General features: G+C 54.5%; 7 protein-coding genes and 1 non-coding gene across 8 annotated transcripts; 4 read left to right on the top strand and 4 right to left on the bottom strand.

Moving 5' to 3' along the window:
* Nucleotides 1–164: 164 nt before the first annotated feature.
* Nucleotides 165–1,395, top strand: LRP88_08744 (transcription elongation factor DST1; the record flags this gene model as incomplete). The annotated part of the gene is made up of 3 exons (XM_083245244.1): nt 165–308; nt 576–1,334; nt 1,387–1,395. The coding sequence occupies 3 exons, from the start codon at nt 165–167 to the stop codon at nt 1,393–1,395; spliced, it is 912 nt and encodes a 303-aa protein (XP_083099738.1).
* Nucleotides 1,396–1,759: 364 nt separating this feature from the next.
* LRP88_08743 lies at nt 1,760–1,841 on the top strand. Its single transcript has one exon. It is a non-coding gene; the product is annotated as a tRNA-Gly (tRNA).
* A 220-nt stretch (nt 1,842–2,061) lies between these two features.
* Nucleotides 2,062–3,402, bottom strand: LRP88_08742 (tryptophan synthase beta subunit-like PLP-dependent enzyme; the record flags this gene model as incomplete). Its single annotated transcript, XM_083245243.1, has 1 exon — nt 2,062–3,402. One exon carries the CDS (start codon nt 3,400–3,402, stop codon nt 2,062–2,064), a length of 1,341 nt encoding a protein of 446 aa, XP_083099737.1.
* Nucleotides 3,403–4,155: 753 nt separating this feature from the next.
* On the top strand, nt 4,156–5,787 carry LRP88_08741 (type II protein arginine methyltransferase; the record flags this gene model as incomplete). Its single annotated transcript, XM_083245242.1, has 3 exons — nt 4,156–4,458; nt 4,586–5,521; nt 5,578–5,787. The coding sequence occupies 3 exons, from the start codon at nt 4,156–4,158 to the stop codon at nt 5,785–5,787; spliced, it is 1,449 nt and encodes a 482-aa protein (XP_083099736.1).
* Nucleotides 5,788–6,021: 234 nt separating this feature from the next.
* Nucleotides 6,022–9,095, bottom strand: LRP88_08740 (alanine--tRNA ligase; the record flags this gene model as incomplete). The annotated part of the gene is made up of 3 exons (XM_083245241.1): nt 6,022–6,198; nt 6,249–8,857; nt 9,011–9,095. The coding sequence occupies 3 exons, from the start codon at nt 9,093–9,095 to the stop codon at nt 6,022–6,024; spliced, it is 2,871 nt and encodes a 956-aa protein (XP_083099735.1).
* A 693-nt stretch (nt 9,096–9,788) lies between these two features.
* Nucleotides 9,789–10,541, top strand: LRP88_08739 (uncharacterized protein; the record flags this gene model as incomplete). Its single annotated transcript, XM_083245240.1, has 2 exons — nt 9,789–9,936; nt 10,015–10,541. 2 exons carry the CDS (start codon nt 9,789–9,791, stop codon nt 10,539–10,541), a joined length of 675 nt encoding a protein of 224 aa, XP_083099734.1.
* Nucleotides 10,542–10,848: 307 nt separating this feature from the next.
* LRP88_08738 (resistance to Congo red protein) lies at nt 10,849–11,500 on the bottom strand (the record flags this gene model as incomplete). The annotated part of the gene is made up of 3 exons (XM_083245239.1): nt 10,849–11,130; nt 11,189–11,317; nt 11,375–11,500. The coding sequence occupies 3 exons, from the start codon at nt 11,498–11,500 to the stop codon at nt 10,849–10,851; spliced, it is 537 nt and encodes a 178-aa protein (XP_083099733.1).
* A 1,261-nt stretch (nt 11,501–12,761) lies between these two features.
* LRP88_08737 (ubiquitin ligase complex subunit HRD3) lies at nt 12,762–15,405 on the bottom strand (the record flags this gene model as incomplete). The annotated part of the gene is made up of 4 exons (XM_083245238.1): nt 12,762–13,108; nt 13,161–15,101; nt 15,157–15,315; nt 15,378–15,405. The coding sequence occupies 4 exons, from the start codon at nt 15,403–15,405 to the stop codon at nt 12,762–12,764; spliced, it is 2,475 nt and encodes an 824-aa protein (XP_083099732.1).
* Nucleotides 15,406–16,186: the final 781 nt, after the last annotated feature.

Here is a 16,186-nt window from a genome sequence, read left to right as displayed (position 1 = left end):
ATTACGCTTCTGGCGTGCGTTTGCGAAAGCGCCTCCCCCCCAATCCCCAAATGTGGTGTGCAACTTCACTCCAACCTCTATAAACTTCCCCCAGTTGCCTTTTTTTCTTTTTCTTTGTTGGATTTTGTCGTCTCTTTGCGCGCGCGCACTCGTTATACTGAACCATGCCGTCCATGGATGAACGTGAGCTCGCCTCGCGCGTCAAGGCGCTCACAAAGTGCGTCGCTGCGAACGAACCCCCCGAGAACGCCATCAAGCTGCTGGAGTCGCTCAAGAAGGATGCCTCCCCCACCGAGGAGATGCTGAGGGTACGTGGAAGACGGGATTAAAGCAGGAGGGGAGGCTGCGCTAGTCGCACGTGTCCTCTTGAGTATATAGATTTCCCCTTTGTCGCGCGAGCCTGGTCTTTTGGTCTTGTCGCGCAAATGCGTGATCGCACTCCCCCAGGATCTCGATACGTGTGCGCCCAGTCCGGACATTTGCATTCATCATGTTTTCTGCTGTCTAGACGACTTGTCATCGTCTTCACTCTGTCCGTCTTCATAAACTAACTCTTGTGGTTTTACCGTCGATAGGCTACAAGGGCCGGTGTCTTTGTCGGCAAACTTCGCTCCAATTCCAACAAGGAGATCGCCCGCGCTGCCGCCGAACTCGTCACCAAATGGAAGAAGCTTGTCGAGCAAGAAAAGAATTCGAAGCTCCACAAGGCCAAGATGGGCTCGCCTGCTCCCGCTCCCACCTCGTCTCCGGCCGCTCCGCCGCCGTCGTCGTCCGGTGGTGCCAAGAAGGCCTTCAAGGGCGACCCCGAGAAGCGCAAGTACGACAGCGATGGCGTGGATATCAAGCGCACCGATTCTACCGTCCGCAACCAGTGTATCGGTCTCATCTACAACGGACTGGCTTATCGCTCAACTGCCTCCGAGTCCGACGTCATCGCAAAGGCCGTTGCTGTTGAGCACGCTGCCTACACTCGCAACAAGGGAGAGACGCCCGAGTATAAGAAGAAGATTCGATCGCTCTTTACCAACCTCAAGAACAAGTCCAATAAGGACCTCGGCCGCCGCGTCATGAACGGCGACATCTCGGCGGACAGGTTCGTGGTCATGACGGATGACGAGCTCAAGAGCGAGGACCAGCGCAAGAAGGAGATTGAGCTGGAGAAGGAGAACATGAAGAAGGCCCAGGTGCCCATGGCGGAGAAGAGTATCAGCGAAGACCTCGAGTGCGGCCGCTGCAAGAAGAAGAAGGTCAGCTACACGCAGGCCCAGACGCGAGCCGCCGATGAACCGATGACGACCTTTTGCGAATGTATGGCTTGCGGACACCGATGGAAGGTATGTTTACTGTTCATCTACACTTTCAAGCATGAAGCTCACACAGTCACAGTTCTCTTAAGTTGATGTTGATGTTGGAGGGGGCGTTTTATTTTGCTTTGCGCAGACAGCATCTGCGTGCAGCTACCTAGCTAAGCTATACTACACATTGGAGGGTCATGGAGTTAACGGGAACTGGAGCGGCGACTTAAACATGTATCAAGAAGGAAAGATTACGGCGCGAGATACCTTTCTTCTCTCTTGTTTTCTTACCAACACACTACCTAGTTTTATTTCTTTTTAAAACGAGATCTGAAGGGTATTTCTGCCCGGGTGCAAAAGTTTGGTGACAATAGACGTTGAAGTCGCTGTCCATGTCTCGACAACTCCCCGTACCGAATCCATGAATGCTCTGACGATGCCCTCAACCCAACATCCACAACGAAGCGTAATTGGTTTAGTGGTAAAATTCTCCGTTGCCATTCGAGTAACGTCGGGGAGCCCTGGGTTCGATTCCCAGATTACGCATTCCTTTTGCTTTTTTGCTATTCAATCCATGGCCATGTCGGTGGTTTCTTTTTGTATATGTCGCGCGAGGGGTGTGATGGCGCTCCTTGCTGGGCGTTGGTGTTGGCTCAGGCGTGATGTGCTCTGTCGAACAAGCCCCCACCCGATCCCAAATCATACCCGTCACTCGCTTCTTGACATCAATCATGACTTGGACAGATCATTCTGTCCCTTGACTTGCTCATTCTTTCTCGGGTATCCCTAACTCGGTAAACAGGTTGGTCGCCTCGCCATGGCCCTCCCCCTCAAGCCCCTTTTCCTTGATGTGCTTCCAGAACTTGCTCAGATGCCTCGTTCCAGAGTCGCAGAGAATCGTCACGACGCGGCTTCCCGGAGGAAGAGTCATGGCGGTGGCGACGGCGGCGACGCAGTTGACGGAGCTGCTGCTACCAACGAAGATGCCGTCGTGCTCGACGAGCCACCGTGCCATCCGGCATGCCTGTTCATCCGTCACACGCACGGCGTCGTCAATGAGCTCGCGACCCGCCTCAAAGTTCTCCGTCAGTCGTGTGATTCCAATGCCTTCGACCATAGTGTCGACCTGTTGCCGCCGACGGGTGCCCTCTCGCTCTGTTGACGAATACATAACACCATGGCGGACCTTGTTATATAAGCCACTGCCCTGCGGGTCAGCGAGGACAATCTTGAGATTTGTAGCCTTCTCCTCCTCCTTGAGATACTTTGCGACGCCAGAGACGGTACCGCCAGTTCCTGCACCGGCCACAAAAGCATCAATATCGCCCTTGGTTTGCCGCCAGATCTCGGGTCCCGTCGCGTTAAAGTGTGCCTGCCAGTTGGCCTCAGACTCGAACTGGTTCGCAAAGAAGCCCTTGCTGCCGTCATTGGCCTTTTCAGCGTGCTCGACAGCCCGACGCCGAGCAAGGTTGACAAAGTGATCGGGGCTGGTAATAGGCGCCGGTGTCACTCGCTCAACAGTTGCGCCGAGGTGCAGAAGCAGGTCAGACTTTTCAAGGGCCATGTCTGAGGGCATGCAAATGTGGGCACGGTAGCCCTTTGCGCGAGCGAGAGTCGCAAGTGAAATACCCGTGCTGCCAACAGTGCCTTCGTAGATGGTATCGCCTTGGTGTGGCGTCAAAAGACCTTGGGCTTCGGCCTCATTGATCATGTTCAGTGCAACACGGTCCTTGGGACTGTTCCCAGCGCCGTTGAGGAACTCGGCCTTGGCCATAATGATTCGGCCCGTAGCCTCAGATAGGGACTGGATCTTGATTAGAGGCGTGTTGCCGATTGTGCCCTCTATGCCATAGGCTAAGCTGTTGCGAGCGACATCATACGGCGACGGTGATGATGGCTCCGACTCGTGGTCCTCGAGGGTGACAGGTGCACTCCAGAACAGACTCGGCCGGCGTGAACCTCCCGAGTTTGCGCGGCGCTTACGTTGGTACCGACGCTCGAGGTCTGGGTAAAAGTCCTTGAAGCCGAGAGTGACGAGGATGCCAGTAGTAAAGGCGAAGACCACGGCGGCCGTGCCGTAGGCCTTGGGGTGATCGCTCAAGGACATTTGCAAGATCTTGGTTTATTGATGTAAAAACCAAGCCTTTTTTCGGTAGGGGATTTTCCCTTGAAGCTAAAATGCCCGCATCGTTGTGGTTGTCGATGGGTGATGAGGTTGAAGTGAAGATGGAAATTGTTAGTTACAATGACGAGACTCTGGTGCGTGCGCCCGTGATGTCATGTGGAGCCCTAGTCTTGTACCGGCGCCATCATCTCGTGATGACTTCAAGTCGAAGTTGTCTCATGATTTTGCTGCATTGAAGAGATTTGGACTTCTTTTGGTTATGCCGGAGGCGGAATTGTTGTGATTGCTTGGCGTAGATGTTGTATGTCGGGGTGAAGCTACCCCTCCAAGTATTGAAGGTGAGGTAGAGAGACATTAGGAAGGAGCTATGATCTCGTGACATGGACGATGGTACTGCTGAGATCGCATTGCTCCTGCTTTAGGTAGTTTGTTGAGGCCCTGTAGAGTGGGTATCCGACAAAACCTGACCACTTGACTAAACTACTAAGTTACTATGTTTCTGTAGGCCTAGAATACTGATAATCTACTCTCAACTAACAAGTCGATCAACTCTTTCGTTAGTCTAAAAGCGGCAACTCTTCGCATGCTCCAACGTTGGCGATACAGCTTCCGCGGTTTACTAACAGCCCGAGGTACACCCGGCACACCGGGCCCACTTTTGCCGATATCTCAGTGTGCTCAACACCACGAAAAGGGCCCTCATGCCGACGATATCCCCAGGCCATCATTGAAGCAATGGACTCCCCCATTGTGGCCCAGCTGTTCCGCCAGCTCTTCCGGCACCGTCCCCGGGGCTGCAAGGGAAACATCCCCCGCTTGCCCAATGGCATCCGCCCCGGCCCCGGCCCCGGCCGCGCTGCACACCAGAGCCGGATGTACGCCGCCGGCCGCCCCTCGAGCGATCGCGGCATGAAGAAGAACGAGAGTCGATGGCAGCAGCGAACGCATATTCTACCTCAGGATCGGTCCGCAGAGTTTGCAGAGTACCCGTATATATCGCTGGCCGAGCTCAAGCAGCGCAAGGAGAGGCCCCGCAAGGTCAAGATGCTGCTCCGGGACTTTATCGACGGCAAGGCTGGCCTCTGCTCCCTGCCTTGGATCAATGGCTGACTTAGAGGCTCTAGACAGTCTGTACAACCCCTCGTATGGATATTTCTCCAAGCAGGCCGTCATCTTCAGCCCTGGCGAGCCTTTTGACTTTGGTTCCATGCGCGACGAGCTCGAGTTCCAGTCGGAGCTTGGACGGCGGTACACCGAGTTCGAGGATATTCTCGACGACCGTGAGGGTGACAATCCGACACGGCAGCTTTGGCATACACCTACTGAGCTCTTTCGCCCCTACTATGGCGAGGCTATTGCCCGGTACCTCGTCTCCAACTACCGACTCACCACCTACCCCTACCACGATCTCCTCATCTACGAGATGGGCGCCGGCCGCGGCACCCTCATGCTCAACATCCTCGACTACATCCGCGAGGTCGACCCTCAGGTCTACGCCCGAACAAAGTTCAACATCATTGAGATCTCAACCTCCCTCGCCGCTCTGCAGAACCGGCACCTTCTCTCCACGGCGGCGTCCCGGGGCCACGCCGACAAGGTCGAGATCGTCAACCGCTCCATCTTTGACTGGGATCAGTACGTGCCCTCGCCGTGCTTCTTCCTCGCCATGGAGGTCTTTGACAACTTCTCCCACGACGGCATCCGCTACGACGTCGCCACCGAGGAGCCTCTCCAGGGTCACGTCCTCATTGACGGTGACGGCGACTTTTACGAATTCTACGTCCATGAGCTCGACCCCGTCGCTGCCCGTTACTTTCGTGTTCGTCATGCTGCCACTGGCGGCGACTACCCCAAACCCTATCCGACCAACACTGCTCTGCGATACCTTTCCACAAAGGTCCCCTTCGCGGCCAACCTCTCTGACCCCGAGTTCATCCCCACTCGCCTCATGCAGTTCTTTGATGTCCTGGAAAAGTACTTTCCCGCACATCGGCTCGTCACTTCCGACTTTGACTGGCTCCCCCAAGCTGTCAAGGGTATGAACGCCCCCGTCGTTCAGACCCGGTACAAGCGGCGTATGGTGCCCGTCACGACGCCTCTAGTAAGATCCCCTGATTCTATGTCGTCCCTCTCATCCACGAAACTAACAACCATCAGGTCCACCAAGGCTACTTTGACATCCTCTTCCCCACCGACTTCCGGATCACAGAGGCCATCTACCGAGCCATCACGGGGAAGCTCACTCGCGTCATGTCCCACGGTGACTTTATGCGCAAGTGGGCGTACGTCGAGGACACCGAGACTCGCAGCGGGGAGAACCCCTTGTTATCGCATTACCGCAATGCCAGCGTTCTTGTGACTGTGTAAAAATACAAACAAATCAAAAGCATGACTTGTAGATATACATCCCGGGTTGGATAAAATATATATACCCCTCTATGGAACCGAATCATCAGCTATGCCCCTTTCATTGTCCAGTTCTCTCATGGCTTGTGCACAAGACGCTCTATATCATTCCATTTTGTCTGTCCGAATCCCTAAAATTGCTCCGATTTACAAACATCCATATCCTCAATGTCCCAAACAGTCATGCCATGTGTTTTACAACTTCAGCTTCTCGCTGAGCCACTTCGTCGCCGTCTCAACACCCTCGTCGAGGTTCTCGGGCTTGGTGCCCTGGCCCTGTCGGGTTGGCTCCTTGCCACCTGAACGGCCACCGATGACCTCGGACACGGAAGCAGCCCACTGCTCGGCGGTGACGCCCTGCGAAGAAAGATGCTGAAGCTCCAGTTAGTAATCGTTCATGTAAAAGATGCTGTACAACTTACAGTTCCGACATAGACACCGTGCACAACGGCACCCTCCTCCTTGCTGCCACCAAACAGGTACACAGACTTCTCCTTGTCCTTGCCCTGGAAGTGCTTCACGACCTCACCGACAGCCTTGGCGTTGGCACCGATAGGCAGGCGGCCAACGAACCATTTGGCATCCTCATTGGCCTTGAAGTGCTTGAGGACTGTGTCGAGCGCAGTCTTGGCCTCGGCCTTCTGACGCTTCTTCTGCTCCGCCACAACGGCAGTCGAGATCTTCTGGAATCGCTTGTTGAGCTCATCCTTGGTCAGAGTAGAGATGGTGAGCTGGCTGAGCTCCACAGACACAGCCTTGACCTGGGACTCCTTCTCGGCGAAATCCAGCTTCTCAAGGGCGTCGAGCTTCTTGGCAAACTCATCAGCCTCACGCTGGACCTGGTGCGCCGCCTCGCCAGTGTAGGCAATGATACGACGAATACCCTTGGCGATACCGCTCTCCTCGATGAGGATGAGATCCTTGATCAGGCCGGTCTGCTCAACGTGGGTGCCACCGCAGAACTCGACACTGTACTGGCGCCACTCCACGTTCTTGGGGTCGGCAAGCATCTCATCAATGTCCTTGCCAATGGACACAACACGGACGGGGTTGGGGTAGGTCTCGCCAAAGACGGCACGGCAGCCCTCAATCTGGCGGGCAAGGTCCAGGTCAACATCCTTGGAGAAGATAGGGGAACCACGGCGGATATACTCGTTGGACTTATCCTCAATCTTCCTAAGCTCCTCAATCTTGACACCAGTCTTGTGGGAGAAATCGAAACGCAGCTTCTCGTTGTCCACCAACGAACCCTTCTGGTGAATATCATCACCAAGGACTTCCCGCAGCGAGTGGTTCAGGATGTGGGTACCAGTGTGGTTGTTTCGGATAGGCGATCGACGAAGCTCGTCGTACTCACAGATGACCTCATCTCCAGAGTTCAGAGCACCGTACTCGATGTAACCGCTGTGGAGGATGTAGCCACCAAAGTTCTGGACGTCCAGGACATTGAACTCGGCAACATCGTCAATGACAATTCGGCCGGTATCGGCGACCTGACCACCGGACTCGGCGTAGAAGTTGGTGTTGTCGAGCAGGAGGCCGAGGGCGGTCTTCTCAGGAATATCCTTGGTCGACTTGAGGAACGACTTGCCGTCGTAGATGAGCTGCACCTTGCCCTTGCTGTCGCCCTGGAGGAATTTGGCGTCGTCGTTGGTTCGCTCGACCTTGAGCTGCTGCTCGAGCTCGGCAATCTGGTGGACGTTGAGCTTGGAGAAAGTCTGGACAGACTCCTTGACAGCCTTGCTGGCCTCGCGGGCCTTGATACGAGCAGCCTCGACCTCAGCGTCATCAATCTCAAGGCTTCGCTCCTCCGCCATCAATCGGGTCAGATCAACAGGGAAGCCGAAAGTGTCGTACAGTCGCCAGACAACATCGCCCTCGAGCTTCTTGGAGCCATCCTTGACAGCCTGAGCAGCGTACTTCTCGAACTGCGCCTCGCCGCGATCCAGAGTTCGTGCAAAGGCAATCTCCTCCTCATCAAGAATCTCCTTGATATCTTGCTGCTTCTTAACAAGCTCGGGGAACTGCTCGCCCATCTGGTCGACCAAGGCAGGCAGGATCTTGGAGAAGAAAGCACCGATATCGGCGTTGAAGTACTTCCTGGCATATCGAACACCTCGTCGCAGGACACGTCGGACGACGTAACCTCGGCCGTCGTTGTTGGGGACGGCGCCGTCGGCAATGGAGAATGAGAGAGTTCGAATGTGGTCGGCAACAACACGGTAAGCGGTATCGATACCGTCGACGTCGCCCTTGCCGTACTTGTCACTGTACGGTCGGGCGCCGGTCACCTCCTCGATCTTCTTGAAAAGGGGGGTGAAGCAGTCGGTGGCGTAGTTGGAGACGGTATCCTGGAGAGCAGAAACCAATCGCTCGTAGCCCATACCGGTATCGATGTGCTTGGCGGGCAGGGACTTGAGGCTGCCGTCCTTCTGTCGGTCGTACTGCATGAAAACGTTGTTCCAGATCTCGACAACCATGGGGTCGTCCATGTTGACGAGGCTGGCGGCATTGCGACCACCGATCTTGTCATAGTGAATCTCACTGCAAGGACCGCAAGGGCCTTGGTCGCCCATCTCCCAGAAGTTATCCTTCATGTTGCCAGGGAGAATGTGGTCCTCAGGCACGCCAACAGACAGCCAGAGGTCCTTGGCCTCCAAATCAGGCTCCAGCTTCAACTTCTCGTCACCCTCAAAGTAAGTGACGTAGAGACGGGCAGGGTCGAGACCGTAGACCTTGGTCAGAAGCTCCCAAGAGTACTGAATAGCCTCCTTCTTGAAGTAGTCGCCGAAAGACCAGTTACCCAACATCTCGAAGAAGGTGTGGTGATAGCTATCCTTGCCGACATCGTCGAGATCATTGTGCTTGCCACCGGCGCGAATGCACTTTTGGCTGTCGACAGCGGCCTTGAGGCCGGCCATGGGATCCGTCTTGCCAATGGTGCCGAGGAAGATGGGCTTGAACTGGTTCATGCCCGCATTGGTGAAGAGCAAGGTGGGGTCATTATGAGGGACGACGGAGGAGGAGGGGACTGCATTGAAGAAGAGCCTTGTCAGCGCCTGTTGAGATAGAAAAGGGACGATAAAAATTGGACGACGGCATTGAAGAAATCTCGAAGAAGAAATTGGGTATAATTGCGAAGCCGTCCGGGGTGGCGAGGCGTCTTGCCCGCACTATCGCGTACCTATCGTGTGGCCCCTCTGTTCAAAGTACTCGAGGAAGGTCTGGCGGACGCGCGCAGCGGGCCACTTGAGCTCGGACTCGGCCATGGTCGAGCTGCTGGAGTAAGACCGGCGAAAGAGGAAAGAGGGAAATCTCCTTGTGGCCTTGGGGATCTGTCGCGCGAATATCGTGGTTGTCGTGTGTCGCGGAGTCGCAGCGACGTTTGTCTGGGGGAGGTTGTGTTTGTGGAGGAGAAGAGGTTGTCGCTGTATTATTGGTGGCGCCGACGGAGGGGAGTGGAAAGTTCTACAAGAACCCGCTGAATGAGTCAAGAGGGATACATAAGGCCCGCGCCCACCCGTGCTCGTCTGGACTTGCCTCCAGCTCCAGCTCCGGGGCGGACAGCGCCGACTCCAACGCCCGCAACCGCTATCGCAACCGCTGAAGCCCGGCACCCGCGCCGCCGCTATCGCAATCCCGTTCCAGGCCGACGAGGCGCTGCTTCTGCTTCTGCTGCTTCCGCCGCCGACAGTGCGATTGATGTTCACCCACATCAGGGGCGAACTCTTGCCAGACCAAAAAACAAAAAAGCTTTTATACTCGCTCAGGCGAAAAACAATTCATCCTCGCCACGGGTGGTGGCAGCCGTGTCCTTCTCCCTCTCGTTGATTCGTCTCCGGATGTTGAAGGGTTCAAGGTTGCCCTTTTTTTTAGGCCTTCCAGAGGCGGCGTCCAAGGGCGGGCCATTGACCACTGACTGCCCGGACACCTCCATCTCTCTACTTGACAATCAATCAATCATGTTGCACGGAGCGCAATCTCCCTCCACCTCGGCAGCCCCGGTTGCTACCGACGGCATTGACAAGTCGAGGAGGCTGCGGCGCAAGAGAAAGGCAGAGACTCAGGACAATGAGCGTCTTTCTAAGCGCCTGAGTCTGCTTAACATCGGTACGTTCATCCCGTCTTGTCCCACTCTTCCAACGTCCCGGTAGATCCCTTGGAGCTAACGTCGCACGCGACTTACAGAGCAAAGCGGCTCTAAGCTGTATGTTCCTGTCGAGGAACCATCAATCCCAACACCGTCTATTCCCAATGCCGCGCCCTCGTCTTCGTCCTCAGCTAGCGAACGCCCAGCTCCCAATGATTCGATGCAACTCGATGACTCCAAGCACAAGGTTTACATCTACAACATCGATGATGAACTCTCCTCCGACAGCGAATCCGATGATCCCGGCAAGCTCGTCTTCCTCCCGGATATTGAAAAGCACCTGCGCGCAAACCGAATTCCTCCTGCCGTCCTTGCCAACAGCGATGGCGAGCTGGCGGGCATGCAGCTTGTACTCTACAGTGATCCCAAGTCGCTGACAGTGCCTGAGGACAAGGACAGCGTGCGCAAGGCCATCATAGAGTCGAGGCATCGCGCGAGAGAACAGCAGCGACTAGAAAGAGAGGGCAAGACGAATACACCGAGCGTAGACCATGACTCGGCGAATGATGCGATTGTCCCTCCAACATATACAGATGACGATCCAGATGCCATGGACGTGGATTAGAACAAGGCCCCGGATCAGATCATGCACACACACAGATACATATATACCCAAGGCGACTGGAGTTTATGGTTATGGGTTTACTGCCAAAGGAGAACGATCTTAGTGTTGTTGTAATTCAGCACAAGGCCGTTAGTGCCTATCTATTTCTGGTATCATAAGCTAGCTCGTTTCCTTTCAATTTGATAGTTTCCCAGCAGCGGCATTGATGGTCGTTATTTCCTGTGAAGCCTCCGAACCTAAACATATCTTGATCAAAATCCTGGTGTATCTGCCCTTATCCATCTAATCTTGTATATGTTTCCGCCGTCTATCTCGCAGGGGGCGGTCCTGGTGGTGCCTGGTAGTCTGCAGGTCCGTTGTCCCATCTCTGTCCTTGCGTCGGGTCGATCTTAGAGCCACCTTCGGGAGGCTCTTCGTACATGGGAGGCCGTGACGGGTCGTATACCGGAGGAGGCATGTTGTACATGGGATATCCACCAGGCTGCACGTAGTTGTGTCCGTCTGGCCCCGGGTAGCTAGCATAATACGGTTGTGGGTGATATGCGTATCTTGGGTCGACCTGTGCCATCATGCGCCTGCTCACAAAGCACTGGAAGTAATGTTAGCGCCCGCCCAGGTTGATAGAAGCGATTTGGAGGCCGACTCACTCGATGGTATGCCAGAGGTCGTAGACCCTTTGCGATCCTCCTCTTTGCATGCCAGTATCCGCCCACGATCCAGAGGGTGAATAGCACGATAATGACAGCGAGGATTGACCATTTGACGATCACTCCCTCCTACTTCAATTAGCATGCGAAACGTTGGGCGCGGTGAATTCGGGCAGCGTCGCCTACATCGCTATACCACCAATAACCATTATCGTTATCGTCGTCGTCAAGACCCCATGATTCCGTGCGATCATCGTCGTCGTCTTCATCTCTGCGCTTCAGAGCGCGCCGCACAAATCGAGTCGCCGACATGTTCAATACTGGCAATTCTGCTGTATGGTGTGTGTTGTGTTGTGTTCAAGTTGTCCCGTCCGAGGTGGGAGGTGCATGCACGCAAGGCCCCCAGGGCAACCAGGCAGGGTGATGGAGTTTCAAGGGCGGCCCCGACGTCGCAGGGATGTGTGGAGGTTGTTTGGAGTAAGCAGCAAACTGGCCGCTGACCAGAAGATGAGATGCAAGAGAAGAGAGACTAAGCGGAGAAAGAAAAAAAAAAAAGAGTGAAAAAAGGGAGCAGAATTATTTAAGGATCCTTGGCAGCTGCCAGCCATGCAAAGCAGAAAATCATAAATAGACTTGCGGTGCGTGCTTTGGCGCACAAAGAGGATAAGGGGAAGGGGGAGGGATCTCCGTGCAGTATCTCTCTCCGGGCGACGATCCGTGGCAGGAGGCGTTGCGCATTCAAGTTTCACAGGCCCAAAAGGGGCCAGCCTGCTTGGCTCAAGGGCGCCTATGGACAACCGGCAAGCCTCCTTGTCCTGCGGAGTAGAAACTCCATGTTTATCACTGCTGAGTCTGGGATCGCGGGGTTCAATAGTAAGAGAGTCATGCTTACAGTAGCTTCTTCCATTCAGAGTGATATTTTAGCAATGGCACCTAAGATAATTCCATCCAAAGATCCATCGCTTAGGTAGACGACGTCCAAGCCCGTGGCTGGCTGCTTTGTCAAGGGTTGCACAACCGTGAAAGGATTCACGGGCGCTGCCCATTCCGAGCTCAGCCTCTTGCCTTGAAACGTCTCATTCTGCACCGTCTCAGAGCCATTCGTCGTGTTACACAAAGGGCCTGACAGACAGTTCCGCTCTTTGTTAGCGCCAGCCTTCACAGGAGGTGTCTGTCTATTGGCTCAATGGCAAACAGACGAAATGAAGGGATGAAACGAGACCCAGAGAATCTACCTTGACGGTTATCGCATTCCCTGAATCAATATTGATACAAAACAGGTGATTGTTCCGTTGTTCAAGTTCTCTTGGGCTGGCCGCCAAAATATCACGTATCAGCAAGTGGCGTGCAACGTGCCTTTCCACGCCAGCCATGGCGGACAAAGCCGTCCACTGACTCTACTCAAAGCCGACATACCAGCCCAAGGTCGAGAATACCGTTTGATGGAAATCGCTCTTGAGTATCTCTTACACAATTCCATCTAGCTTAGAAAATGAACCCAGAAACGCCATCGCTCCAATGCTACCATCAAGAAAGGGACATGCCCGCCACTCTTCACAAATCCATAGGTACTTTACAGGCCGACACCTCCCGCAGCCCACCCAGCAAAATCAGGACCATCACGCCCGTTATCGGGCCTCGGGTTCGGAGGCAATCCTTCCAGGTTTCTTCGTCGAGCGTCCTCGCCCTCCTGATGTGCCTGCTGCAGTCGTTGCCGCCACCAGAGGAGGAACACAAGCGAAAAGGTGATGCCAACAATAAGAAGGCTCTCCATTATCCCATCATCATCGCCCGCGCCTTCTCCGCTGCCCAGCGCGCCGTCGTAGAGATCCTCACCAGCATAGTATTCCTCATCATACTGCCCATCATCTTGCAAAAAGTGGTTGATCCATTCCGAGAGTGATCTGACCTTTTTCGGTTCTGAAGGCATTGTAAGGGTATAAACAGCAAAATGATCCAACGGAAGACTTACTGGGCTCATCCTGGATCGAATGAATCGGTCCATGTGTCAAGGTGTTCCAAGCGCTCCGAAGCCGGAGCTTGAACAAACTCAAAGTGACAGGCAAATATGCCTCCTCATTCACCTCAAGCGCATGGTCATAATACCTCTTGGCCAGATGGAAATCCTGTACCAGTCCAATGCCATTCTCATGCATCCACCCCAGGTTGTAGAGAGCCTGGGCGCTTTGCGAATAGTCCGAGGCTCCAGTGTAGCACTGGACAGCCTTGGCAACGTCAACCTCGGTGCCAATGCCATCAAAGTAATAGTCGCCCATCTTGACAAGCGAGTCGACATTCGACTGTCTCGATGATCGAGTCCAGTAGACGAGTGCGAGCGCTGGGTTCTTGAGAAGGCCGCTCTTGTCTCGAGCCACTTGGATAAACGACGACAGAGCGAAGCGCCCCTGTGTAGAGTCCAGCATGTATGCCACGTTGGTCTGCGCCTTCTCATAACCCTGCTCAGCAGCCAGAAGGTATTCCAGGAACGCAAGGTCATGGTCACCGGCCTCGTACGCATCGTTGGCATCGCCCCAAGACGAGACCAACGGCTCGGCCTTCTCGGCAACACTCTTGTAATATGTGAGAGAGGCGCCGCAGAGCTTCTCCCGCCCAACGCCATGGTGGATCATCTCTGCAATGTAGTAATGCGCCTCGATGTTGCCGTGTCGCCCCGCAAGTTCAAAGTAGTTATTGGCGATCCTGACGTCCTCCTGGCCGCCTTGGTCCAAGTAAAGATGTCCCATCTGGACCATGGCAGCAGGGAAATCCTGATCCGCGGATGCCCTGAAGAGTTCCATGGCCAACTTGACATTTTGCTTTCCCCCGTATCCATGAAGCAGCATCAGAGCGAGACCGTGCTGTGACTGGGCATCTCCCTGCGTGATACCACGTTCAAACCAGAGTCTTGCCCTTGCAAAGTTCTGAGCGACGCCATCACCTCTCAGGTACATCCGGCCAATGTAGCCAGCCGCCTTGGTAGCAATCTTCTCCAGGCCCGACTTAGGGCTTTCGTGGAGTCGTCCATCTTGCTTCCAGTAGCGGGACACGACCTTGCTGAAGTACCTGAGAGCAATGTCGATATCGGGATCAAGACCCCGCTGGCCCTCGTAGTAGATCCTTCCCAAGTTGAACGATGCCTTAAAGTCGCCCTTTTGAGACATCAAATCGAGGTACTCAATCACATCGTCGATGGCAGCATTCGCGTCGGATCCGTAACTCGGCTTGAAAGCGTTCATACCTGCACTTGAAGCACTTGCCCCTTCTCCGTAGATACCTCCGTGGTCATCCGAGATTCGCCATTGTTGTTGGACCCAAGCTCTACCACCAGGAGGGCCAGATCTGTGCCAGGTGATAGCCTTGTCTGCCACACTCTTGTAGAATTTCACCGCCGTCTCGCAGTTCTTAGTTGTTCCAATGCCAGCGTGATGCCTGAATCCCGCAGCCATTTCCGCGCGAGCGTTTCCGCGAAAGGCGGCAAAAGTGTAGTAGAGGAGCGCTTTTGCTTGATCGCGCTCAACGACATTTCCGATCCCCGTGGAATAGTAGAGTCCGACCATAAACTGGGCCGTCGTATTTCCGTACACGTTGGCGAGTTGGTTATAGTGGTTGAAGGCCACGTCCAAGTTTCTTGGGTGGCTGTAGTTACCAAAGAAGTTTATCTCGGCGAGCAAGTACAGAGCATCGGAATTATTTTGCCGCGCGGCTTGCTCGAGAAGATCGATCGCATTGGAGATGGAGCCGGTGGCGGAAGAATCGTGGGATTGGGATGGCGAGGTTACAGGGCTGGTGGGGATAGCTTTGAGGATATACCGCAGGGCGGTTCCGACGAGACCTGCCGCCTTTCGCTTTCGACGATGTGAAGGTTGTGGTGCTTTGTTCAGCTCAGCCACCGCTGCATCGACCAGTTCCGCACCTAGAAGCTGTCAGCGTCTTTGCGCTCCCTTTCCCTCCGTGGAGGCCGACTGTACCAGGTTGGGGAGTATGATGGTGGTTGTGGTCAACAACCACATCGGTTCTTGGAGCGGCGACATGTTTGTTCTGACCTCCCCTCTGAACGGGCTGTTCTTTGATCTCTTGCTGGTAATATTTGGCATTCGTGCTAACTCCCAAGGTGGCCTGCCAGAGCACTAACAAAAGGTCAGCAAGCTTGCCAGGTGTCGCGTGTGCCGAGTGGAAGCGATTGACTAACGGAGAACCCAGACGATTGATTGCCTCATCTTGGGCAACTTCTATGTGCCAAAGTTTCGAGCTATGCCGCAGAGCATGGCTATTCTGCAGAGTGTAGATGCGGGCCTGCGGTGTTGTTGTCGCGGGGTGTTCGAAGCAGCCGGGAGTTACAAGCTGTCCAGTTGAGGTCGGAGCTTACATGAGGTAATGCCTGTCGGGTGTGTGCCCAGATTGGAAAAGCGTGGTGACGACGGCTGACTAATGCGCCACGCAGGAACAAGTTCATCAGGGAAGAAGCCATTGGAGGCTCTCGACTGACGAAGAGTGCAAGTCTGCAAGATGGCTGCAGTTGAGATAAACGAGCAAATGATGGAAATAATGGACTATGTTCATGATAGAATATGAATTGAGTTGTCAGCGCCTGCACAGTCTGGCCTCGATGTGAATGCCAATGCAACAGTCCAGAAAAGGAGGCTGCGAACGCCAATGATGCAGGGAGATGCACCAATGATAGTAGCTAGGGGTCTGACGAAGGAAACTCTCTTTTAACCACTCGAGATATTCAAGGCTGAAGTTGCCCAGTTGTGTGGTTCAGACGACGCCGTTGTGCAACTCCAAGGAACCTAATTGATATGTCTGAATAGCACAAGTTGCATAGTTCCACAACTCACAAGAAGACCAATCTTCAACTCCACAGTTTCTGCCTAGTTCTGCCTAGCTAGCGGTTACGCCAGGCTTGCTAGTGTCGAAACTACTTCAGCTCCCAGCCACTCAGGAAAAGCCCCCAGGTTTCAGTGCCCTGCAGCCTGAACTAAAGTCCCAGTCCTCGAC

Source organism: Fusarium phalaenopsidis, assembly GCF_050370095.1.
Source record: "Fusarium phalaenopsidis strain FUZ10S chromosome Unknown contig_32302, whole genome shotgun sequence".
NCBI classification, from domain to species: Eukaryota; Fungi; Ascomycota; class Sordariomycetes; order Hypocreales; family Nectriaceae; genus Fusarium; species Fusarium phalaenopsidis.
Note: the sequence above shows the minus strand (reverse complement) of the source record. Positions and strands in the feature narration are given on the sequence as shown.